The sequence below is a fragment of the Falco biarmicus genome, chromosome 1 (assembly GCF_023638135.1).
Source record: "Falco biarmicus isolate bFalBia1 chromosome 1, bFalBia1.pri, whole genome shotgun sequence".
Lineage (NCBI taxonomy): Eukaryota > Metazoa > Chordata > Aves > Falconiformes > Falconidae > Falco > Falco biarmicus.
In genome coordinates this window covers 110,853,238-110,878,896 of record NC_079288.1, presented here as the reverse complement: position 1 = coordinate 110,878,896, position 25,659 = coordinate 110,853,238, and the positions used below count along the sequence as shown (strand labels likewise).

The window sequence follows — 25,659 nt, the reverse complement described above, 5'->3', positions numbered from 1 at the left end:
TATAAAGTTAGTGCATGTCATTACATAGTCCCTCTTATTCTTTTCATAATGTCTGTCTTATGACTTTCACAGTGTCTTGACATAGTATTAGTTTAATAAGTGAAAACAAGAGCAATAAAAGGAGGTATCCAAAAAAAAAAAAAAATAATAACTCAACCTTCCCCCCCCCAGCCCAAATACTGATAAAAAGAGTACTGGAGTACTGCACCAGCAGGGAGGAATGCAGATTGCAGAACATAAGTTCAAAGCTGTAAATACAAACCTGATTCATTTACCTAACGAGATGTAGGAAAAACTACAGGGTCTTTAAATACGTTTCCCAAAAAAAGTCAGTTCAATTTATATAGCTGGATAATCAGGATGTAGTACATAAAAACCTGGTACTACCACCATACTAGAAACCTTTTTACTTTATACTCATGATTGTTTTCCTCTACTATAATAATTTATTCACACAATCATGAAAATATTTTTGCAGTGGATTAACAAAAAGCACACTCCTACTCCACATACTTGGAAGTCACAGTCACTCGTGTCTCCTAATATCATGAGGTTATAGCGAGGTGGGTGTCAGTCTCTTCTCCCAAGTAAGAAGCAATAGGACAAGAGGAAATGGCCTCAGCTTGTGCCAGTGGAAGTGCAGATGGGGTATTAGGGAAAATTTCTTCACCAAAAGGGCTGTCAAGCAGGGGAACAGGCTGCCCAGGGAACTGGTTGAGTCACCATCCCTGGAGGTATTTAAAAGACACATACATGTGGTGCTTTGGGGCATGGTTTAGTGGTGGACTTGGCAGTGCTGGGTTAACGGTTGGACTTGATCTTAAAGGTCTTTTCCAACCTAAATGATTTTATGATGCTATGTATTCTTAACAGTCAGAAAATTCTGCCATTTGAGTTTTTTACATTTTTAATTAAAAACATTATTTAATTGGCAGTGAAAGATCCCAAAACACTTACTCTACACCTGATTAACTTGATCTCTCCACAAACTAAACCAGCCTGAAATCAAACACATAGGTCAGATGCCTTCTCTGCTTCTCAAAAAAAAAAAAAACAATTAATGCCAACAGGCATAGTGGTTGGAATAGCAGGTATGTATAGACATGGGGAAAACAAGTCTAATTAAACTCCCACAGACATTATAGAACAGAACACACTATGTGGATTAGTAGCAGAATGTTTTCTATAAAGAAAACTTTCATGGATCTTTGAGAAAAACAGAAGAAAAAGCAGCACAAGAAGGATAGTTATCTAACAAGTTTTTTAATTCTTTGTCTATCTAGAAAATCATTTTTAAGAAAAAAAGTGCTAACCTATAGTTTATGTAAAGTAGCATCAAACCAGTCTTCCCAAAGATGAGCAAGGGTCTCAAGACTGGTTTTATGCACACTTCAAAATAGTACAGTAATAGACATTTTGTTCATTAATTAAATATAGTGTCAGGTTTTTTTTCTTTTTCTTTCTCTTAGAAAGATAGCAACGTCACCACTGCATCCTTAATTCAGAACTACGCACAGATCTGCTGCTACACAAAAACAAGACCGATGAGCACCATCTCATGGGCATTTCAGGTAACAGATTTTTAACATAAAAAAGAACTTAATGAATTCTCCAGTATATGGATCTATCTTCCAAAATAAACACATTGAAATTGAATGATACACAAGCATAATTTCAAAGTTTCAGCTGCTTAGATGTGAAAACATGGCAAAAGTTAATGACTTTTCTAAAAATATGCAAATATATCTGCAAATATATCCGAGAGGAATGTTGTGACATCCACAAAGAAATAATATTAGAAATATTAAGACACCTAAAATAAGTATTTATAAGGAGTTATGTACATACAACTAACTCCACCCACATGCCAAAGAATCCACTTTCTTGCACAGGGACTCTAAAATAAGTTTTTTTAAAAAATAGATGAGAGCAGTACCAACAGAACTCTTATTTTCCCTTTTAAGACATTACATAACTCAAGAAATAATTTTAAAAGCATGACTGCACACTTTTATGTTTTCTTTTCAACTTTACAATACTCAATGAGATTCTAGCAGATTGTTTACACCCATTTGGATGGTGGTCAGAGGACATCCTGGCATAATGATCATGAGATGATCGAGTTTTTGATTCTCAAAGTAGTAAGGGGGCAGGGGGTGTCTGTGTGCGTCAGCAGAACCGCTACCTTGGACTTCCAGAGGGCTGACTGTGGCCTCTTTAAGAGCCTGGTGGACAGAGTCCCTTGGGAGACAGTTCTGAAGGGCCCAGGGGTCCAGGCAGGCTGGGCATCCTTCAAGAAGGCAGTTTTACAGGTGCAGGAGCTGGCCATCGGCCATCCTCATGTGCCAAAAGACAAGCTGGTGGGGGAGAACATCAGCCTGGTTGAACAGAGAAGTTTGGCTGGGACTCAGGGGGAAAAGAAAATTTACCACCTTTGAAAGAAGGGGCAGGCAACTCTGGAGGACCATGAGGATGTCACAAGGTTATGCAGGGCAAAGATTAGAGAGGCGAAAGCCCAGCTAGAACTCAGGCTACCCACTGCCATAAAAGATTACAAAAAAATGTTTTTACAAATACATTAGCAACAAAAGGAGGGCCAAGGATAATCTGCATCCTTAATCGGATGTGTGGAGTGAGCACTGCCACAGAGGGTGAGGGAAAGGCTGAGGTACTTAATCTCTTCTTTAACTCAGTTTTTAATAGCCAAACCAGTTACCCTCAGGGTGCTGTGCCCCCCCCCTCCCCCCACCCAAGCTGGAAGACAGGGATGAGGAGCACAATGAAGTTCCCATAGTCTAACAGGAGACTGGTGTCCATGACCTGCTGCTCCACTCGGACATGCGTAAGTCTATGGGGCCAGATGGGATCCACCTGAGGGTACTGAGGAAGCTGGCAAAGGAGGCTCACCAAGCCTCATTTATCAACAGCCCTGGCTAACCAGAGAGGTCCCAGAAGACTGGATGTTAGCCAATGTAACACCCATCCCATGTGAGGGAGGATTCAGGAAACTACAGGCCTGTCAGCCTGACCTCACTGCCAGGGAAGGTTACGGGGCAGGTCATCCTGAGCACCATCACGCAGCATGTGCAGATCAGCCCGGGGATGAGGCCCAGCCGGCAGGGGTGTATGAAAGGCAGGTCCTGCTTGATGAACCTGATCTCCTCCTGTGACAAGGTGACCCACCTAGTGGATGAGGGAAAGGCTGTGGGTGTTTACCTGGACTTCAGTAAAGCCTTTGACACCGTGTCCCACAGCATCTCCTGGGGAAACCGGCTGCTCGCGGCCTGTACGTGTGCGCTCCGGGCTGGGTAAAAGGCTGGCTGGCTGGCCGAGCCCAAAGGGGGGTGGGGAATGGAGCCACATCTAGCTGGCGGCCGGGCACACGGGGTGTTCCCCAGGGCTCAGCGCTGGGGCCGGTCCTGGTTCGTGTCTCTGTCTGTGATCTGGGCGAGGGGATCGAGTGCACCCTCAGCGAGTCTGCAGCCAACACCCGGCTGGGCAGGGGTGCTGATCTGCTGGAGGGCAGGAGGCTCTGCAGAGGGGTCTGGGCAGGCTGGATCCACGGGCCCAGGCCACTTGTATGAGGTTCCACAAGGCCGAGTGCCGGGTCCTGCCCTGGGGTCACACCGGCCCCACGCAGCGCTCCAGGCCGGGGCAGAGCGGCTGGGAAGTGCCTGGGGGGAAAGGGCCTGGGGGTGCTGGTGGGCAGCCGGCTGGGCATGAGCCAGCACCGTGCCCAGGTGGCCAGGAGGGCCAGCAGCATCCCGGCTTGTGTCAGCAACAGCGTGGCCAGCGGGACCAGGGCAGTGACCGTCCCCCTGCACTGGGCACGGGTGAGGCCGCCCCTGGAATCCTGTGTTCAGGTTTGGGCCCCTCGCTGCAGGAGGGACACTGAGGGGCTGGAGCGTGTCCAGAGACGGGCAGCGGGGCTGGGGAAGGGGCTGGGGCACAAGTGCTGTGAGGGGCGGCTGAGGGAGCCGGGGTGTTTAGCCTGGAGAAAAGGAGCCTGGGGGGGCTTATCGCTCTCTGCGACTGCCTGACAGGAGGCTGTAGGCAGGTGGGGGTCGGTCTCTCATCCCAAGTAACAAGTGACAGGACAAGGGGAAACAGCCTCAGGTTGTGCCAGGGGAGGTTTAGATTGGGTATTAAGAAAAACTTCTTCACCAAAAGGGTTGTCAAGCATTGGAACAGGCTGCCCAGGGAGGTGGTAGAATTACCGTCCCTCCAGGTACTTAAAAAAACGTGTAATGTGGTATTTAGCAACATGGTTTAGTGATGGACTTGGCAGTGCTGGATTAATGGCTGGACTTTATGACCTCAAGGTTCTTTTCCAACCTAAATGATTCTGTGATTCCTCCAGATCCTAGGATGACTAAAACATGACTCCTTAAAAACTGTCTTATGGACCATATTACATTAAGTACTAGACATTCCACTATACAGTTCCCCTGTGACCTGAAATTACCCAGTAATACCTCAGAGAGGTCATCTCCTTTCACTTGTCTACTATTTCAGGTTACAAAGATATTCCTGTTATAGTATATGATGTTTTGATCTTTTAGTTTATTGAAAAGTATTAATATCAAATAAATTTATGGGCAACTAACATCGTTAAGTACATTTCTGATAACTAAAAGTTTCTTCATAATGGTTTCTGTAAGATTTATTGATAAAACATCTTGTAATTGTCAGTCACAGCCAAACTAGTTTTTACTCCTTTGAGAGCTAGTTTTCAACAGTCCTACGCATCAAATGAAATTTTGCTTACTCTTTTTTTATTTATTGGATACCATGAACAAACAAAAAAAACCCCAAACCAAAACCAAAAGATCAATCACAGCATTTTAAACATCACTGCAGAAATGAAGCTAGAGCCAATGCAGATCCTGCTAGCACATACAAAGCTGCCCCTTGCAAAGTGCTCCACTACAAAAACAAGTCGTTATATTCTAGAGCAACACAATTTTTAGAAAGACTTAAAGCACCGTTGTGTCCCTCCCTGCCCTGAACACAATCTAATCTAGCTGCAGGAAAGGCAATAATTAGAACAGAGTGGTCTGCACTTGGAACAGGAAGCCACAACTCTAACCAGACACTGTGTTGTGTCACTTACCTGCACCACCTTTGCAACCATTTCACAGCAGCTGCAGGTCAAACCAGATCTAGGATTTCAGATGCAGATTAGAATGACTCTGTGCAATCCTTCTGAGCAAACCCTACAATGTTTCCTTGGCTTACTTCCAAAACTCTCTACAGTGATCATTATGCATAGCCTTCTCGGAGTGAAGCTCAGCCAACTCCCACTCACTATATATTAGTAAGTTAGCCAGTCTAGATCCTCTGGAGTAGATACAAAGGAAGATAACAGGTTATAAATTCCTGTTACACAATTTGTCTTGTCACTACATGAATACCTGTGAAACTATCAGGATCAAAACAAGTGCCTTTTTCCCAAGTTCACTTTGACCAGGACAAGTGTGTAAACTCTCAATCAGTTGAACTAATTCTCCTAGTTATGACAGTACCAAGACACAGCAACCTACACGTAGAAATTCACCACAGAGTAATCTATGTTTGATCACCAGCTCTGCCTATCAACAAGGGTTATCTGCCTGGCAACAAATATTTCAGTTTCATCCAAAGATTCACATCTCACATACAAAAGTTAACACCAGGGCAAGACATTTTGTATGAAGCAGAACATCTTCAAATCTCTAGCAGAATACCTCACATAAGAAACACTCGGCTATCTTTTAAGTTTTTGCATTGTTAAACCTTCTGCCATTCAAACCTAAATGGCTGTGGGCTTATTGGCAATTGTTCTAAGCTGTCCCCCAATCTGCTTTGTGAAGATTTATTAGTCTGTAGACTAACTGCATAAAGTATTAGTTGGCCTTATGGCTGATGTTATGTGGGAGGTCACATTAACACATTGATCGCTTGGTCTTGCAATCTATACTTGACAGTCTTTCAAGGAAAGCTTTTACTGGCAACTATAAATTTTTAAGTGCTACTTCAAGATAAGTCAGCATCTGAATTTTAGGAAGAATGTTCTTCTTCTCTCAAACATCTGTATCTTGGTTTTTAACACTTTATATATCTGATTGATCCACTATTACAACACAGCTCCTCCCTCTTATCTTTTTACTTCAACCACCACAATTATGTCACAAAATACCATACTTCTAACTTGTACCATGCTGCTTCAATGGAATTCCAGTAACTGATTTTGTAATACAATATTATAGTTCTCTGATACTTCTACATAGGATAACAAATTTAACACATCCATAAGCATACCTATAGACAGCATGTGTGCAACACTGCAGAGAAGACTTGCATCAAATGCGGGCAAACTTAAATAGAAAGCTAAAAAATATCTGTAAAACATAAAAGTTTCTTAAAATTCATTAAGTTTGAAAACAAATACTTTGAACTGTAAATTGGTGTATCTTAATGCATGCTAAGTACATTGCAGATAGCTTTTACACACCTCGCTGCAAACCTAACTCAGGTTGGCCTCTAAAGGTAAACGTCCCCATTCTGTTTTCCAGATTCAGTTAATGTAAAAATCCAATGTAAACCTCTCACATGCTTCTCCTGGCATTACAGATGGGCACACAATTTGTATTACAGAACACTTTTTCTAACTGAAAAATTAAGAAATACAAATATAAGTTTTTGCATAACCACCACATTATTCCAGCTCCATCAACCGCTAAGTTAAAAACAGCAAGAAAACCTGCCTCCATTTACTCAAGTACTTGCAGCAAGTGCAATGAGGTCTTGCAAGTCCAGTTAAACTTGTAAACCCGAAGTTTTCTGCAATATCCTTGAGATGCTTGGAAAGTAAGGTATTTTTCTGCCTAGCAAAGTCTCAATTTTCCCTCTCAACAGTTATGATAAAGCTCACTTTTTCCTATTTAGTATTTACTCATGACTGAATTATGCAGTATGAGTGAAGCAGATTAACATTTTATCCACATTAAGTCCTCTTCAAGGCAGTAAGTCTGTGGAAGCACACAAGTACCTCATGTATGACTACTTAGGCGTACAATTGTAGCATTCTTATTTTATCACACATTGAACATTTATACTGTGAAATAGCAGCATTAAATGCTTTCAAAATATCAGGTTGTTTGGTTTGGGTTTTTAACATGTAAATTGAAATACTGAAAAAAAAAATCATGCAATTACCAACACTGGAGAAAATACAGTGGCAGTAGACAGAATATGAAAGGAAAAGTAGTATAGTTTTCTTCATGTATAATTTTAAAAAGTGGTGGGATTGCCTGCTTTTTGTTCATAATTGGACTATGCAAAGCATTCAGCACAGAATACAACACTTGCTTAAGAAACCATTCTTATTTTAAGATGAACCTAAAACTTTTTTCATCCTTGTTGCCATGCTGTCTTGGGCAACACTTTCACCTAACCACAGCTGGTCAGTGACAGATCTGGAATACAAAAGGCTGCCCCGATACAGATAGCATTATTCAGAACCTGAAAGGTACTTCAATATAAAAATTTTAATTCTATCTTATTTCCTTCCTCTCATGCAAATTTCGAGAAAAAGACAGGAAAGGGACTTGTGGAACACATTTATTTTCAGCACAACCAAATCCTAATGAAACATTTAAGGAAATGTTCAGGAATGACATTTGTAGAAAGAAGAAATTCAAGTTAGAATTCTATTTGTAACCTTATTGAAGTATAAAGTTAATATCAATCATACTCTGACAAAATACAGCCAGCTAAAGTTTGTAACCTTTCTTTTCTGGCTTGTCCATAAATTGCTTTGTGGAAAACAGCTTTCAACATCTAGAACAATTCTAACAAGTAAGCATTTGCTTCAACATTAATGAAAGAATTTTAATAACTGTGCTATTCCACTGATTCTATCAGCTCAAAAGTCCCCTTTTCTAAAGCAAGGTAAACAAAGCTTTAAGAAGAAATGAGAATTACTTTAAACATAATTGCCAATCTACTTAATTACTGAATTACAAGTATCTTGCTGAATGTCATCACCCTTCAAACTCAAAAGGTCACCTTTAGCAAGGTTCTCTTTTTGTTTAAAAACACTTCCCATTAAGACAACTAAATAGAGTGCAAAGTGATATATTCATCACCTAGTTTCTTAAACAGTCCATGTGCAGCTCGCAAAAGTTTGGAGCTAATTTGCCTCTAACTCTGGAGACCGACACATCTCCTGATGCCACTAAAGAACAATCATCACAATGATTCTCCTTCCTCCTGTTTGTGGGCACTGCAGGCAAACAAGAGAGGCTGCAGCAAAGGACAGCTCAAACAGTAACTGTTCCTTATTGAGCATAAAATACAGGTGAAACTGGCAGTAACAACATTCTCTCAGAGCAAACTGAACAGTGGCAATCACTTCATTGCCCCCATAGTTCTGCATTGAGAGAACCAAAGAGGAAAGCAGTCAGTTACAGACAGAGCTACAGATAAAAACCCCTCTCCACAGAAGACTCTTAGATTCCTAAAATATTACATACTCTCTTGCTCAGCAACCATTTTTAATTTAACTGTGTTTATCCTCAGCATCCATTGTACTACGATAACTGGGTTACACATGGCACCACAGATGGTGCTAAGTGACTCCAGGTAATCAGAGGAAAGCTTTTGTGAAATAGTAACATTTAAGAAGTAATAAAATTATGTTTCTTTTTCTTATTAAGTTCCAGTCCCATTTCTCGCTGTGCTTAATACAAAACTAATCTCAGATTTATAGAGCAGCAACATTTTTGGAACCCAAAAATATGTGAATGAATAAAAAACAATTCTTTGTAAGACTTGTCAAAAATAAACTGAGAAATGCATCCATTTAAGGAAGAAGTTTAAAGAAGTGGAGGGACAGGAGTCAATTTTTTTTTTATGCCTCCTATTACTCAAAAAAATAGCAATAGTTTTTATTCACACTGCATAAGAATGTTTTATTTATGAAATCATCTGATTTACGTATTTCTACATTTAACACACATTTGGTCCATGAATCATTCTACTAGCATTAATTCTTTCCATCAAATCCACAAGTAAATTCTTTTCCATTTAAGATCACCATCCTAGCGGACAAGAGTTCTTAATTTTTTCAAATTCCAAGCACTAGTCCAGTTACCAATTTAAGGACTTTTACACATGGGGAATATATAATAGAAAAGCTCTTGCTTCTAGCCTCGAATGGTTGTTGGCAGTAACCATGGTTATCACCATTTGCAGTGATGGCAGTGACGGCAGCTGCATCCACAGCAAAGCAAGCTAGACACTTTAAATTATAACACATCTGTGCTTCCTCGGACATCATCTTTCGCACTTGGAGTTTGTTGCACAAAACTGAGCAACTTAAGTAATTTTTAAAGCCTAGTACCAATTTTAAATATTTTAAAGCCAAATAGTACCACTTCAGTATTTTCAACATGCTTTCTTTAGTTGCTCTTTGGATTAAACAATAATTATCAATATTTCTACTGCTATGTGTCATTCTTCACTTTTTTTTAAATTAAAGACACATTTGCATTCACAGAACTACTATTATTTGGTTCCAAGCAAGTATTGCATTGAAGTTCTAGCATGAATTGATTTCAGGTTTTAGGACACCTTGCTTCAGAAACTTCTGTCTGCACAACATGGCCCGTCTCCCGCCTTTACATAAACAAGCCTCTCACTATATACTGTCAGTCACTAAGAACAACTTTGTGTTCATTTCTCTTCAATAACTAAGCATCATGTAACATAAGGGTTGGCAGTGAGGTCTCAGTAGGTAAAGATGCTAAAATCTTCTCAACTTTCTGTTAACTGCAGTGAAGGATAACTCTAGGGGAGAAGAGATTGTTTCAACAAAACACAGAAGTTTGTCATCTTCCCAATAGATTACAAAAAAAAATAATAAAAAAAATTGTAGCTCCTCAGCCCCAAGTCGACCAGAGTACCTGACTTTTTACAAATTTTCTGCAGTGAGAACCGCTGTTATGAAACAGGCCACAACCATATTAAGTCAAAATCCCAGACAAAATATCTTCACATTCCACTGTCTACAGCTGTAGCAAATACCACCTTCACTAGAGCTTTAATATCTATAACCTCATTTCAGGTTTTAGGTCCTTGCCGATTCAGCTAAATAATACTTTTCTGAATAGCTTAAGTTAAAGTTGTAACAGTTTACAAACAGCTAAGAAAATACCTGTATAGTAAATTACATGCCTTAAAAACTAAATTCCTTCCCCCCCACACTTTTTAATATAGGACAACTACAGAATGACCACGTGTAAATTGGCTTTTCAAGTATATTTCAGGTTCTAAGATTCTTCAGGAGGTGATCAATACAGACACCCAGACTGTCTTAGAACACTAAGTTTAGCTCACTTGATAGTTTCTCAGTTTCTAGTGTTCTTTTTTGATAGCACCATTTGAGTTTTAACACTTTATTTCTTCATTCCAGTTTTTTCATTTGGCAGTTTCACTTGTTACTTTCTGGGGTTTTTTAAGCAAGTTTCTATTTATTGCCACATAATCTGCTCCAGGAACTGGTAAACAAACATCTAAATGCCAACCTATGTGTACCAAGTACCCCTCAGTGGATGTTTCATGACTGTAGCTAACAACAGTGGAAACCTGGAATATATCGACAGATCATCTCATTATCATATGATCAGTAAATCACCCGACTTGCTTAAAACACAGGGAGACTAGAAGAGAAGAAATCTAATACCTCAAGTGACGCAGTCCAGTAGAAGTAAAGATGCCATTGATTCACGTCTGGACCAGTTAACAGAGAGACTAAAATGGACATCAACTTTCCAAATGCTTCTGCCGAACAGTGTATTTATGAATTCATAAAAGCTTTTGAGGCTCAAGCTTTTTATTGCCAACACTGAATCTACACTGCGGATTGTAAGAATGAAGTGATACGAAAATGCAAAAGCAGAACCTCTCATTGACTTATGTTGCCATTAGAACAAAGGAGCAATTGTGAAATCTCTCTTGATGGAGCAGCACAGAAAGCATAGGCCAGCAGGAAGGTATCTTCCAACAACAGTGACTGTTGCAGGCAGTTGCCTTGAGGCCCTTTAGTTTGCGTTACCTATCCAGAATTATTACAAGCTTCACTTCTGCCAGTTCTCTGCAGTCCTATACATGAATGCCTCCAAAGCAGGCAGCTCCTGTACAACAGAAGTAGCTTTTTCTAGTCCTTTGCTACTCTACCTATCCTTACAAACTTGTAGAAAAGTGTGGACCTTCATTCCTCTTTCTAAGAAATTTAAATGTGCCATATCAGTCATGACCACCTACTTGGAGCAAGTAAGACCTGATTCAGTTTGCAGAAACTTTGTTGCACCTAATGGATGAAAAGGTAAGAGCCCAGCCCCACTCTTAGGGGCTCTGCTATGCTTACAGAACTAACAAGTAAAAATAACAGTGTCTTCTCCTTGCTTTTATACCATCCATCTTCAACATGAAAATCATTCAAGCAAGATGCATGAATGTATCTCAAAGAGGAGTATGTTACTTCATAATACCAAACACAGTGACTGTAAATACCTTACTGGTTCACAGCACCAGAACATGAAACCACACCATACAGAAATCATGACTACAGCATTACACATAACAAAGCAGTGCCTGAAGACAAAAATAAACATGCTTGGGTAGCTAATATTTAATTTATTTAATGTAGCTGCCATACATACATTTCATTATTGTGTTTTCTTTGACACAACAGTTAATTTAGTCAGCTTGCATGCTGGTAATGGACAATAGCTCCTCTTGGCCAAAGGTTCAAGCACCTTTTAATACAGCAATTTGCACATACAATTACTGTAATTGAGAAATCCTTTACTCTGTTTTGATCCCATCATTATCATGATCATAGTTTTAAGAATCCATATGAGCTTTCAAGCATCTTTTACAATGCACGCAGTAAGGTCATAGGTAAATCAACTGATTCAGGGGCATCCTCAATAAACAAAACTCCTAGACAAAGTTGAGAAACAGAATTCTAACTGTATCTCTAGCCTCATACATGTAAACAATAGATCTATAGGAAACATTAAAGCTGAATCTTGAAAGCTGTGAAATGAGTACTCAACTGAAGGAGGAATACAAAGAAGCATTTAAAGCTGTTCACCTCCTTCCCCATACACCTACTTTAACAGGTAACAAACATCAAGATCACTTTAACTCAGTGTTACAGAAGTCAAAAGCACTGCCAAACCACACGAGACATACAGTAAGTGTATTCCAAAACTGAAGAGCTATACCAAAAAATAGGTGTCACACATTCCAGAAAACTGTCATTAAGGCTGTGTCTGACTATATGCGACATTACTATATTGAAATGCACGGAAATACCCTGTTCAGGATGATACCGCTTCAGCTACCAGAGTAGGAACTTCAATAGTAATGCACCACGAAATTCCCATTAAAATCCTACATGTCAGTTAGCAACAGCTACAGGACTAATATACAGTGTCACACATGGATACTAGACAATACATGACAGACACAGGACAAGTCAAAAGCAACTGAAATAATTTTCCCTTCCCCTGCTTCTAAATGTTTTACCTTAAATTTCTGGCACTCCTGTGTACTTCAAAGTGATTTTTTTCTCATAGAAATGAACATAAACATCACAGAATCATTTGGGTTGGAAGGGACCTTAAAGATCATCTAGCTCCAACCCCCTGCCACGTGCAGGGACACCTTCCACCAGCCCAGGCTGCTCCCAGCCCCATCCAGCCTGGCCCTGAGCCCTGCCAGGGATGGGGCACCCACAGCTGCTCTGGGCAGCCTGGGCCAGTGTCTCACCACCTGCACAGTAAAGAATTTCTTCCCAATATCTCATCTAAATCTACCCTCTTTCAGTTTAAAGCCACTCCCCCTTGTCCTATCGCTATTTGCCCTGCTAAAAAGTCCATCCCCATCTTTCCTGTACGCCCCTTTAGGCGCTGGCAGGCTGCTCTAAGGTCTCCCCAGAGCCTGCTCTTCTCCAGGCTAAAGGAGCCCAATTCTCTCAGCCTGTCCTCATACAGGAGGTGCTCCAGCCCTCTGGTCATCCTCGTGGCCCTCCTCTGGACCTACTCGTGCTGGTCCACGGCTTCCTCATGTTGGGGCCCCCCAGAGCTGAACGCAGTACTCCAGGTGGGGTCTCCCCAGAGCAGAGAAGGGCAGAATCGCCTCCCTCGACCTGCTGATCACATTTCTTTTGATGCAGCCCAGGATGCAGTTGGTTTTCTGGGCTGCAAGCACACACTGTTGCCTCATACTCAGTTTTTCATCCACCAATACCACCAAGTCATCCTCAGGGCCAACTCAACCAACAGCGGACTCACTGGCCTGCCTGTATCCACATTTGGGATTTCCCCAACCCACATGCAAGACCTTGCACTTGGCCTTGTTGAACTTCATGATGTTCACACAGGCCCACTTCTCAAGCCTGTCAAGGTCCACCTGGACAACATCCCTTCCCTCTAGAGTAGCAACTACATCTCTGAGCTTGGTGTCATCTGCAAACTTGCTGAGGGTACACTCCATCCCACTGTCCACATTGCTGACAAAGATGTTAAATACTACTGGTCCCAATACGGACCCCTGAGGGACACCACTCGTCACTGAGACATCAAGCCGTGGACCACAACTCTTTCAATATGACCATATAGCCAATTCTTTAACCACCAAGTGGTCCATCCATCAAATCCATGTCTCTCCAGTTTAGGGACAAGGATGTCATGCAGGACAGCACCAAGTGCTCTGCACAAGTCGAGGTGAATTATATCAGTTACCCTTCCCTTAACCACCAATGCTGTAACCCCATTGTAGAAGGCCACCAAACATGTCAGGCACTATTGGCACTATTTGCCCTTAGTGAAGCCATGTTGGCTGTCACCAATTGCCTCCTTATTTTCCATGTGCCTTAGCACAGTTTCCAGGAGAATCTGTTCCATGATCTTTCTGGATACAGAGGTGAGGGCAACCAACCTGTAGTTCCCCAGGTCTTCCTTTTTTCCCTTTTTGAAAACAGAAGTTATTTTTCCCTTTTTTTCAGTCAGTAGGAACTTTACCAGTCTGCCACAACTTTTCTAATATGATAGATAGTGACAAGATCATGACATCTATATAGCCAGGATTTGATTTCAAAAGTTTGAATTTGAAACAAATAATTTATAACCAAGTTTTACTACAGCACAGTTACAGCAATTCACCTGAACCATTCTTCTGTGATGTTATTTTAAGACAATTTCTTTGGCCAGAGTTAGGTTGCTCCTCTAAAAGTTTTACCTCTACCTCTATTCCTATGACTGGAATTGTAAGAGATCCCAGCAACTCTTTGCATACCCAATTAAAAACTTATATGGACATATCCATTTTTAAAGTGCTAAGAACAGCAGCAACACCATCAAGGTTAAGTTAGCCCTCAAGTGAAACGTCAAATTCCGCCCCCCCCGCAACTTCCACTTTGTATCCAGTTTTCCAGGTTTCTCAATTTGCCACACAAAACCTAGCTGAGGGAAAGACTGAACTGCTAAGTTTGCTTGTTACAGTCATCCACACTGTCTGACAATGTGAAAAATATTTCCCCCTCCCCGCCTTTTTTGGGGGGTGGGGGCAGGGCAGATAACACACAACACTAACTTGTATCCAGAAGCATACATGACATTTTTTCAGCTTGGTCATGGCTTCTCTTCTCAAGACAGCACACAGAAGTACTAAGCATACTCCTAAAGTAAGATCTAATTGGAAATAGGGATATCACTTTTCTGCAAAATGACAGCACCATCCAGAAGCAAGAAATCCAAGTTTCTGTCATCTAAATTCTATCTTTTTGAAATATGTCTAACCAATTCCGGTGATCTTTCAGTCACCGGACAAACCTTTCCACTTGAATTCACTTTCCAGGAAAGAAATCAAGATTCCATACACCATAAAGAAAACTTTATTAAAGCCCCAACACGTGGGCAAGAAATCCACTGTCTTCCAGCTCCAAACCTATCCTGTCACATACGAGCGACTGGAAAACCTTATTGAAACACCTTAACCACAACGTCTAAGACTTGTTTCTTTCTGTGGCTTCCCTCCATACCCATGAATCTGGCATTCTTCACTGTATAACCTAGTCTTTGCAGAAAAGGTGTTAGAAATGTCCCCCTACAAGTCACATCATCATCACTATGCACTCCTGACAAATGGCAATTTGAAGCTCTTCCTACTAAGGATAGAAGTTAGGATGTTTTTCATTTCCTGAATAGGTAAGACTTTACTAAGCCAGCAAAATTCCCAAAAAGCAATACACATTTCACTTTAAAAGCAGTACAGAGGAAGGGCGCAAGTCTTTAGTACCTGGTCTCAGGCAAGTCACAGAATAAACATCTCCCCAAAGACAAAACCCCTACCACTCCGCTGATCCGTAACAAATGCAGCACACTGCAGCACTCCAGGGAGTGCTCAAGACTCCCTTTTGCAGCCCAGGATGAAGGCAGCAGGTGCCAGGTCACAGAAGGGGAGCCCGAGAGCAGAGAAAGAACAAAGCAGAGTGTGCTGATGTGAGGTTAAACAGTAGATAATCTAGCATGGCACATCGGGACCCTACTTTTGAGGAAGAAATGGGCAAGAAAACAGACAATCTTTTATCTGTGAGCATTTACTGATTTGCATAAAGATGGGAAGCTGCTGGTACGGTTTCTCTGCCCGAGAACCCTTTCCACAGCACTTTACTGTTGAGATGGGCACCACTGCTACCATATTTAAATCAAACATATCTGAAATGTTTAGAACATCATAGCTTCAGGTGACCATTCCCTGTAGATTACGAAATGGACAGAGAACTTCTTGCAATTCCAATTGAAATATCCATTCCCAGCATCTGTGTTCTCCCATTCTGTAACACCAGCAACGTATTAAATACACACAGCTCCCGATCTCACATTAGCTATTTTGAAACACATTCTAAAAATGCAGTCACAGTTACTCAGTTTCATACTCCATATCAGACACCTAGAAGTCAGGCATTACAGCACCTAAATTGTACTGTAGGATTCGATTCCAGTATATAACTAAGCTCCCATTATAGGGAAGGGAGGGGAAAAAGAGAAAACCTGCAAGTTCTTTTCAATCAAGTTCACAACCAAAACTACAGACAAATCACATGCTTTGTTTCAACAAAAACATTAGCATGCAGCAGATGCTGACTGGACTGATAGCTTCCATTTGTTTATTTAACAGTCATGCACCATTACCAACAGCAGTCATTTGGTTCCTATTCTCCCCCAGGCTGCATTGCTTTAAGGCTTATCAGCAATTCTATTTCTGTATCATTGGCCTTTTTTTTTTTTTTTTTTGAGCTTATATCTATGATTCTGCAAAAAGAACCTTGTTGGTTTTTTTAAGCACTGCTTGATTCCGAGGTCCACTTGAATTGTTAATAGTCCTGCAAAAAAACAATTGTATTTAGGAGCACAGTTTTACTCCTGAGAAGTGCAAACAGCACAACTTAAAGGCTTCTCTAATAATGGACTACCAAAACTTAAAAGTTGCAGGAACTGCAAAGCCTTTATTCAGCACCAGGGTTTACCTTATTCTAACAAATAGATGCCCACCCACTTCCATCCCAATTATATTTGGGAAAGCAACCAGTATAATTCCCTGCATGCAAACCTGCACAGTTTGATAAAGGAACCAATCTGTGATTTATCAAGCAAACATTCAGCATCCTGGACTGCATAATCACATACTTCCCAGTCCACTGCAAGGCGCTACTCGTTCTCTTGCTGCTCTTTCATAAAAGAAATTGCTCTCCCGCTGCAGTGACCATCTTACCTGCTGCTTACTGGTGCATTTAGCCTTTCAGTATTCCCAAAGAGAATAAGCAAGCTACAGGTCACACTATGTACTGTTACAGTTACTGCTTTATAGGGCTAGTCCAGTAACAAACTAGAAATTTGGAATATTTAAGCAGGGCAAACAGAACAGCCTCCATTTCATTAACTTATTCCTGTATACTCTGCCCACACCACAGAGGACAACTGCTGATGGCAAAGGGGAGAGCTGAGGGAGGCTGACACAAACACATTAGCACACTTCCATAGAACAGACCAGTCCTAAGTTGTTACTCTGGTTTTGATTTTCAGTTGCAAAGGAAATCAAACCTAGTAGCACTTTAGGTGTGGTTTTCTTCAGTTGCATCAACAAAATAGAAGATTTTTGCCTGAACATCTCACTTCCAGCTTTTCAGTCACATCAAAATAATTTGAATTTGCTGTATAGTGCACATGAATTTTTTTGGCTAGATGTAGAATACAAAATCATCAACAGAACTACTCGTATGCAGGTTGCAGTAAAGAAACTTGCAGCTCAAACTCACAGAGCACTTCACAGGAGCAACAGAGCACATCGTATTCCCATTAGCTATTCTCATTTAAATATCATCTCAAGGCAGCTATTAACAAGAAAATCACGCCTGGGATGTAGCTGCTCCCAGCTCCCCAGTTATTACTAGAGAATCCAGTGCAACAGAAGGCATTACGTTTTCTTCTCCACAAACTAGTTTCTATTTAGAAACTACTTATGCCTGTTCCTGAGGCTTTGGAATCTAAAGCACTACAGCAATGCAAGCTCTTCACAGATTACAAGCCTGCAGTATCAACAAAGACTACAGTGTCTCAGGAAAAGATACAGTTGCAACTCATGCAGCTTCGCAAATCCGATTACAGCAGTTGTGCAAGGATGCATCTCGATTGCTATCTGCTCTAAATATGGAGCATTGCATACTGGAAACTACAGTCTCCACTGGCCACACGTGGTATTAAAAAAGCAGGTGGCAATAGTATCCTGTTTTATGCAAATTAGAGCCTTCAGATTCCTGGCAAATTGCCAGAGCTCCCAAACAGAAGTCTTAAATTTTCCCAGAGAAAAAAAAACAACCAAACTAGTTTTTGGACAGGCAATAATATGCTCTAGCACAATACCAAGTCTAACAGAAAAATCCAGAATTAGTTAAAGCAGAAATGTAATCTAAATTAGGACATTAGTAATTAGGTCAAGTTAATATCAAAAACCATCATGCAAAATGTTAGGAGGAGGCCAGCAAGGCCTCTAGGGGCTGGGGAAGACGCTTGAATGGCAGAAAGTTAGCTAGCTGTAATTAGCGATTATGAACATTTTTCCAGATTGACCTATTTAAAATAAATAGAAGTTCTTTAAAAAGATATGAATAAAATTAATGTAAGCAAGACTGAATTTGACAGAAAAGATTCTTAAAGGGTTTTATCCACAGAAACAGCAAAGGTAGGAAGAAGCTATTTCACATCCAATGACTAAACTGCAAAGCTTATTTAATCTGTGCAACAGATTAAAGCTTCCTCCTTATGGTTCATAAAGAAATTCATGACTGCATAAAGACAGAAACTATAAAAGCTTTAAGTTACCAACTTACCTAGTGTGGAGGGGGGGAAACATGAACAGAAAAAAACCAAAAACAGAACACCATGTCAAGTGGGATACAGTTCAGAATGACTACAGACTCCCCAATAGGTGGTAAAACAAATATACAGATAATGAAATAAACCACGGAGAAAACTCATTTTTATTTTTCCATCAGACTTGAAATCTTAACACAAATCTTAACACCTGATGATTTTCAGAACACAGGGACTTCTCAGCAAGCTTCAGCATCTGAATGTACAATTGACTAATCAGTGAATACTGAACACCGTACCAAACCAACACTGCCTTAAAAAAGAATTAAGCAAATACCTCCTCTCTGATTTTCCTCAGCCTCCAGTATTCGTCCAACACAGCCACCTTCCAAAAACTTCTCTTTACTCACACTCCTCTTGAATCTGCACATGGTCCATCCCTCCGATAATCTCTTCCAATGAACACAAGTAATTATCTATTTTTATCTCACTCTGCAACATCCAAACTTTATAACAACCTTGACATGCCATCCACCTATTTCCCTGATGCTTTTGACTAATTTCATTCTATTCCCTAATCCGCAAATGCTCTTCCTGAGCCAGTCCATATGGCCACTACATTACTGTGCTATCTGCACTGCTAGGTCAGGCCAATAGTCCATCTAGCCTAGTATTGTCTGACAGAGGTGATACAAAATACTCCTTACAGAAAGCAAAGTGAGCTCAACAGATACCCGACTCTCCTTTGTTACAGGACACCCGCTAAAAAAATGCCATAAACACATTTTAAACAGGCCTACTTTTTAGAAAAGAATGCTAATTAAAAATTGCCTATCAAATACTGCATTATTAAAACATGATATATGTAAATACCTAGTTCAGCCTTGGGTTTTTAGCTTTATTTTATGTTTGTACAGAGCCTACTAATGGGAGTACAGGATGTGAACACTTCTGGAAAATGCAGAGCATGTGTCTTTCATGGGTTTTCACAGACACTTGAAACTTCAGATTGGTTACGAGAATCTATAAAAATTCAACAGTTAGAGGTAGAGTGAGAGAAACCGACCATTTTCCTGTGTGATCTTAAGATTTTGTCCTCAGTATTTTGTCATCCTACAGTGCATTTTAAGTTGCAGTCACACAAGTGAGTTGATACCACAGCCAAAGTACAAACCAGCTCCTCTCCAGTCTAGACTTTGTCTAGGTTCTAAATCATCAGCATGCCTAATCCAAGACTACCTTTACCATCTCACTTCCTACATTCCCTGCCTTTCTCAACAGACCACCAGATTTCCCTAAATTCCTACGCTTACTATGCAGGTTGATATCTCCACTATCTACAAAGTAACATCCAAATAGCATCAATACCTGAGAAAAACCCAATACACATCTATATTAAGAGTATCTACAACTACTGAGAATACACTCTAGCAAGATGGAAGTCTGTAATTCCTATTTCAAGTGAAGGACAAGTGACTCCCTTTACTCAAAAATTTTGAGCTAGGTACAGTCTAGTGAAAGACATCACTTAGCCTCATTTAGTCAGCTAAGCTTATCAAAATCATCTTTTACTGTTACCAGATCTCAAATTAGATACCTTCAAAACCATGAAGATGACTTGGAAACAAGGAGTCCAAATTTATTCATCAAACTGAGCACAAGTCTCCCACTGTGAAGGGGTCAGCAAGAAGTAAGTTTGCATCTCACGTGTTTTATAAAAAGGACATTGAGACAGATTTAGAGGCATTACAGATCTTTTGCTGAATTCCACTCACTCACCAAGAGTAAAACCGCACATGATCACTAAGACAGCTGACTGTCCAATTTACTATGATTTCAAATAAATAAATAAAGATGCAAGCTTGACCCAGCTTAAGCCACAGACTTACCTTATCACCTATACTGCAAATGGACAGAAGTGACTGAACTAGGATAACTGTAGCCAGAGGTGTACTTGCTGGCAACCTACTAGGGAAGACTGTATATATTAAGAATGCACAATATTCAGCGATGCTCTAGAAACTACTTAGTTACTCTCACTTGTCATCAGCACTGATAAGTTTATACAGAAAATAAATCTTAGCATTCTCTAAAAACATACAGTAAGGTAACAAAAATAACGCATTGCTATGAAAACATTTATATGGCATTTTTACTACTGCAATAAATTTAATTCTATCAGCATTAGCTCTGAGGGTTTTCTACAAGAAGGTATGTGCAAAAAAAAGTTTGTGACCAGAGATGAAAAAAGGGGAACTTCAGCTTCATAAAATCCATTGTGCTAGTGTTTCACAAGCATTCATACCAGATTAGGAACCTGTTGTATCAGCAGGTGATGTCATTAGCTTTCAATATGAATAATGATAAAGAATTTACAGTGCAGAAGTCGCAGGAACGGAGACATCACAAAAAGAGCAGAGGGCACACGAACAGAAGGCAAAAAAGTGGCAGTCCTGACGCGGATCTCAGATTTGCTCTATAAAACAAGCCAAGTGGGGTCGGGGAAGAAGGTTACTTTAAAAAGAAGAAACAAGGAAAGTAAACAGTAAGAATTTTAAAAAGTTATGCTGATTTTTATTTGTGGTTTTAGTAAAGTCTGGCAGAAATGAGAAAGGTGACAAATAAAGTTTATAAAGTAATTTTAGTCTCTGCTCCTCAGATCCTGTTTGTTCTTAATCACCTTTGGATGAAAAATAAGATTTCTTTCCCACTTGCACTTGGGGACTGTAGGTGGAGACCTCATAATCTACGAACAGAATCAGAAGGAACAGCACAATCTCCTCACCAAAGAGACAGACAGAACATTAAAAAAAAAAAAGTCTTTGCCACATAGACTGAGAAAAGAAAAATCAAACCAAAACAAATAACTGTATCTACATTAGTCAATAGAACAATGAGAAATACTAAAGCTTTTTAAAACAAAACTGGCTTAAGGCAAGACATGGCATTTCTTTAAAGAGCAGAAAGTCTAGAATACCTGTTGTCTCCATACACTTATGAACTTGAGTCCTGAGTAAATTCTGGCATGAAGTCCCCAAACTGAATGATACAAACATCACAGAGAAAGACAACAGTTGTACAGTCATCTGCCTGAAGCATAGCACAATTTTGCCAGAATATCCATTTCCCACTGCAAGCCTGCTAGTGCTGCATAGTTAACCCCTGCACATACAGCATTCATTATGAATAAAGTACTTGTCGGTGAGAGCCCTTTATCTACTGAAAGACAAGAATATCCAGTGACCTAAGTTTTATATATAAACAAGAAACCTGCAATAACTTGGAAACAAGATAACATTGACATATGATACAAGACAAGCCTGTATAGAATGGAGTAGACCAGAAGCTCCACCCAGAATTTTAATCAGGAAAAGATTTTGCAGGACCTCCTTTATTTCTAATGCAGGCTGCAGAGCCTTCAAAACAGAATTCTCTACATCTGAAAACTTAAAGATCCTAAAAACCTTCTTTGACACTAGCAGCACAGTACTGTAATTAATTGTTATGTTTTAAGTTTTACCAGTTGCTGAATTATTTCTACTACTCTAGTTGAAAGTTTCTTCATTAGTAGGAGGTCAACTTGTTTTTCTATTTTACTATGAAAAACACATAGCTATTTTAAGTTAGTAACAGATACCACTATAAATAATTTATTGTTCCACTCATCTCCTACCAAAAGGTTTTTTATTGTAATAAACTAAAGTGGGGCAGGGGGGGAGGAGCAGATATGAGGTAATGAACAGCAATTCACCTGATTCACGTACAAGGGAAATTCAAGGAGTTCATGCTGCCCAAAGTCAATTAAAAATATAATTTACAATGCATCAGCAATATATACCCATAGTTTAGCTTACTGTCTGTCAGAAAAGTAACAGAACAAATTAATACTTGAATAAGACTGTGCTTTCAAAGTTATTCACAGAATAATAAGCTTCTTTGAAGTCAGTATTTTCCTTCTCAATTTTAAAAAGTGCTGAAACACACAAAGCTGTATCTAACATGGGCTGGAAAATTAGGTTCTCTGTGAATACTGACCAAAACAAAACAGGTGAGTTCAAATATTTCTAAGAGTACAGTTTCCAAAGATGATAAAGTGGGACTACTAGGTTTTTGATGCATGCTAGAAGTAAGCTCACTAAGCACTACACTGCTGGACAGAGAAAATGTTATCAGTGGTTCTCAGCTCCAAGATCCAACACTGCTGGACTGAACAAGTACTAACCAACTATTTGCTCAAGTAATCAGCACTACAGAAGCTTAAAATTCTTTAATAAGCAGCAGGTCAGTTACTGTGCACTTTAGATTTTTGACCTTCTGAGTCTGTCACATATAAAGCATGGCCATCACTTACAGTTGAGGAACATCAAGACAGCACTTCGGGTTTCTCTTGACACTCCATCGCAAACAAAGAAATTCACCCTAACTTCCATATGTTATAGCAAGCTTGAAGAGCATGATTAAGAGCAACGTGTTTGCACAAGAGGTGAAAATTAGGTCAGCTAACCTCCCTTTTTAAAAAAATCAGATCTTCACATTTAAGAGTTGTTATGCTATGAAGAATAAGTATGTATAAACACCTTCTGACATAGATTTGCCCAGCCCTCCTTCCACTCTGGTCTAAAGGCGTCTCACTTTAGTGATGAAAAAAATCCCCCAAATACCGTACGTCTCCTCCTCTCAAAGCACACAAAGCGACCTAGCCGATTCTGCCAACACTGCCGAGTACAGTTATGAGTCACCAAACAGAATGAAACCCAAGGAGGGGGGGGAGATACGTTGGGCTTAACCCCATTAGTAACAGCAGATCACACCATGATTTTCATACCCCCAACTGAACCTGCACACACACAAGAAAACTCGCTCTGAAAGGTATTAGGAAACAAAGTACCAGAAAAGTCATAGCTAAGAATCACTTTTTCATATAGAAGTTAAATCTTTTCTGCACACACGCACAGAAGAGCAAGTACCATTGCTAACCAATACTTCAAATGCCTTAAGTTCTGATCAGTGTGATTACAGAGGTATTAATCGACAAAAACAAAGATCACAGCTAACAACTAAACAGAGGCAGAACTCTTTATTCTCAGTGTTCTCCTGGGACTCAGAGAAACCAAGGGACCTACTTCTTTTGATATTGCCCAAAATTTTTTATTTTGTTCTCACATAATCCAGGAAAAGTGTCCTTACCACCAAACTATTGCTTGTTTCATGATAGCTATCAACCATTTGTGCTCTGATAAAATAGCACAGTGCAGGAGCATGAACTTCAGCCTCACACATCATGGGCAGGTGTGCTGGAACAGTTGGGGAATCTTCTCAGACAGGTCAGGGATGTTGTTTCACTTGCACAGAAAGTAAAAAAACAGTTTCAAAAATCTCCAGGGCCAGAAACTCTGTCCTACTTCTACCTGGGAAATGAAAATCCACTGGTCAAAATCTCTGAAATCTAAAATTGAGGATTCTCTGAATCAAGCTGATTTTTTCATTCCTCCCTTGTCCAAAATGGAGCAGAAAAGGAATTCCAGCATAAAGGAGCTTTTACATTTTCAATTATTCTGCTGAATCTCTTTCTGCTGCTGCCATAAAACACAGCTCCAGCACACCACTCAAAAGACCATGCTAGGAACAAAGTAAAATTTAACACCCTCATGAACAGCTTCCCCTCACACTAGCGTCTTAAGTTGTAAACTTTTCACCAGAATATCTTTTTGAACCTGATGTCCATGTATCTGAGCACTGTGCTTTGTCAAGGATAATAGTCAAGTGGACTCCAAGTAACTTAAATCACTTTGTCATACTTCAAGCATCCACGAAACCTCTGCTCTGCACTTCATTTTTGCTAGTACTGCAATTCCTGTCTATTGAGACTTATATTCAAACAGTTAACGAAAGCATTATATCCTGTTAATATGAAAATATCAAAAAAATAATCATTTATCATAACCCAAGAAGATAACATCAAAGAAACATCAGACAGAGCACACATTTAGTGACCATTAAAACCTGCATGTAGCAAAGACTACTAACAAAATCAGTGAAATGCAAACAGCATTTAAAAAACAGTATGCCTTTTGCCTCAGATTTCCTTGTTACTGAGCTTTACACTATTACATTCTTTCACTTCCTGGTTTGTCAGAAACCACACCGTTTTAAAGTCAAAGGTGCTCACTAAAAGGAAGAAGGAGGAACAATGAGTACATTTAGACATGTTTTGCGATCTCTGATAGTAGCAGAGTATCTTTGTAAACTTAAAGACAGTTCTTCTCCTACTGTTTTGTCTTCTTCAGCAAGCAAACATTAACAACTAGCCTAATAGTCTTAAACGTGGCCCAGGAAGTTCAACAGTATGTATTATGTTTGCAGCTTCGACAGGAAAAGTTGTATCCTCAATTTTCAGTGAGATCTGTTATGAAGTATTAAATGCATCCATACTGTATTCAAAAACCAGCAGCTGACTACCTAATTTAAAAAAGAACATTGAAAACACATTCTGCTCTTCCCAATAAGCAATGTAAAGCATTTGCATGAACCACCCCCTGACACCCTCAGCCCCCATACACAGAACATAAAAGTTCTGCCTACTTCCAAAGCAAATAAGAAGCAAAAAGGGACATAAACACCTTCATGGGAAAAGTTGCTTTGACTTAAAACAACAACGTGTGTATTTTGATGACAGCTTGAGTTACTAAATCAACATTTAACTTTCCTGCTGAGTACACCTGTTGAATGTTTAAACATAACAATACACTTAGTCTAAATAAAGCAACAACCTCTCTGAGGCAAACTAAGGTGCACGCTGTTTAGAGCCATTTCAAGTTTAAACGTATATAGATACTTTATTTTCAGCTTCTGAGGTCTTTAAATAAAAAGAACCTAGCTGAAATCTAGCATGGTGAAGGTGCAAACACGTAAAAACATACTGACAGAAAAGTAACATCAAAAAAGCACGGGATTCTTCTGCACGCACATGCTGTCCTTTTCCCTCCTGCCCCCCAAAAAAAGCAATCGACTTACCAGATTAAATACAGTTTCGACTATGTCTCTGTTGGACACTTCACCGACTTCCACCAGTCCAGTCAGCACAGCAAATTTCATCTTGATACCTCGGATGGGGACTCCCGGATTCAGAGGCTGCAGCCCGCTTCCCCCTTCCGCCGCGTTTCCTTCTTTTCCCACTCCTCCTCCTCCATCACCTGCCGGCTGCACAGCTTGTTTGCCCTCGCTCGCCATGGCT

General features: G+C 40.1%; 1 protein-coding gene across 4 annotated transcripts in view; it reads right to left on the bottom strand.

Moving 5' to 3' along the window:
* The window catches only part of LRBA (LPS responsive beige-like anchor protein), a 411,064-nt gene extending 385,405 nt beyond the window's left edge, over nucleotides 1–25,659 (bottom strand). For all 4 annotated transcript variants that reach the window (XM_056360770.1, XM_056360786.1, XM_056360779.1 and 1 more), the window contains exon 1: nucleotides 25,440–25,659. In XM_056360770.1, the coding sequence (XP_056216745.1) occupies nucleotides 25,440–25,655 (216 nt within the window). In that variant the 5' untranslated portion in view covers nucleotides 25,656–25,659. The remainder of the gene's footprint in view (nucleotides 1–25,439) is intronic.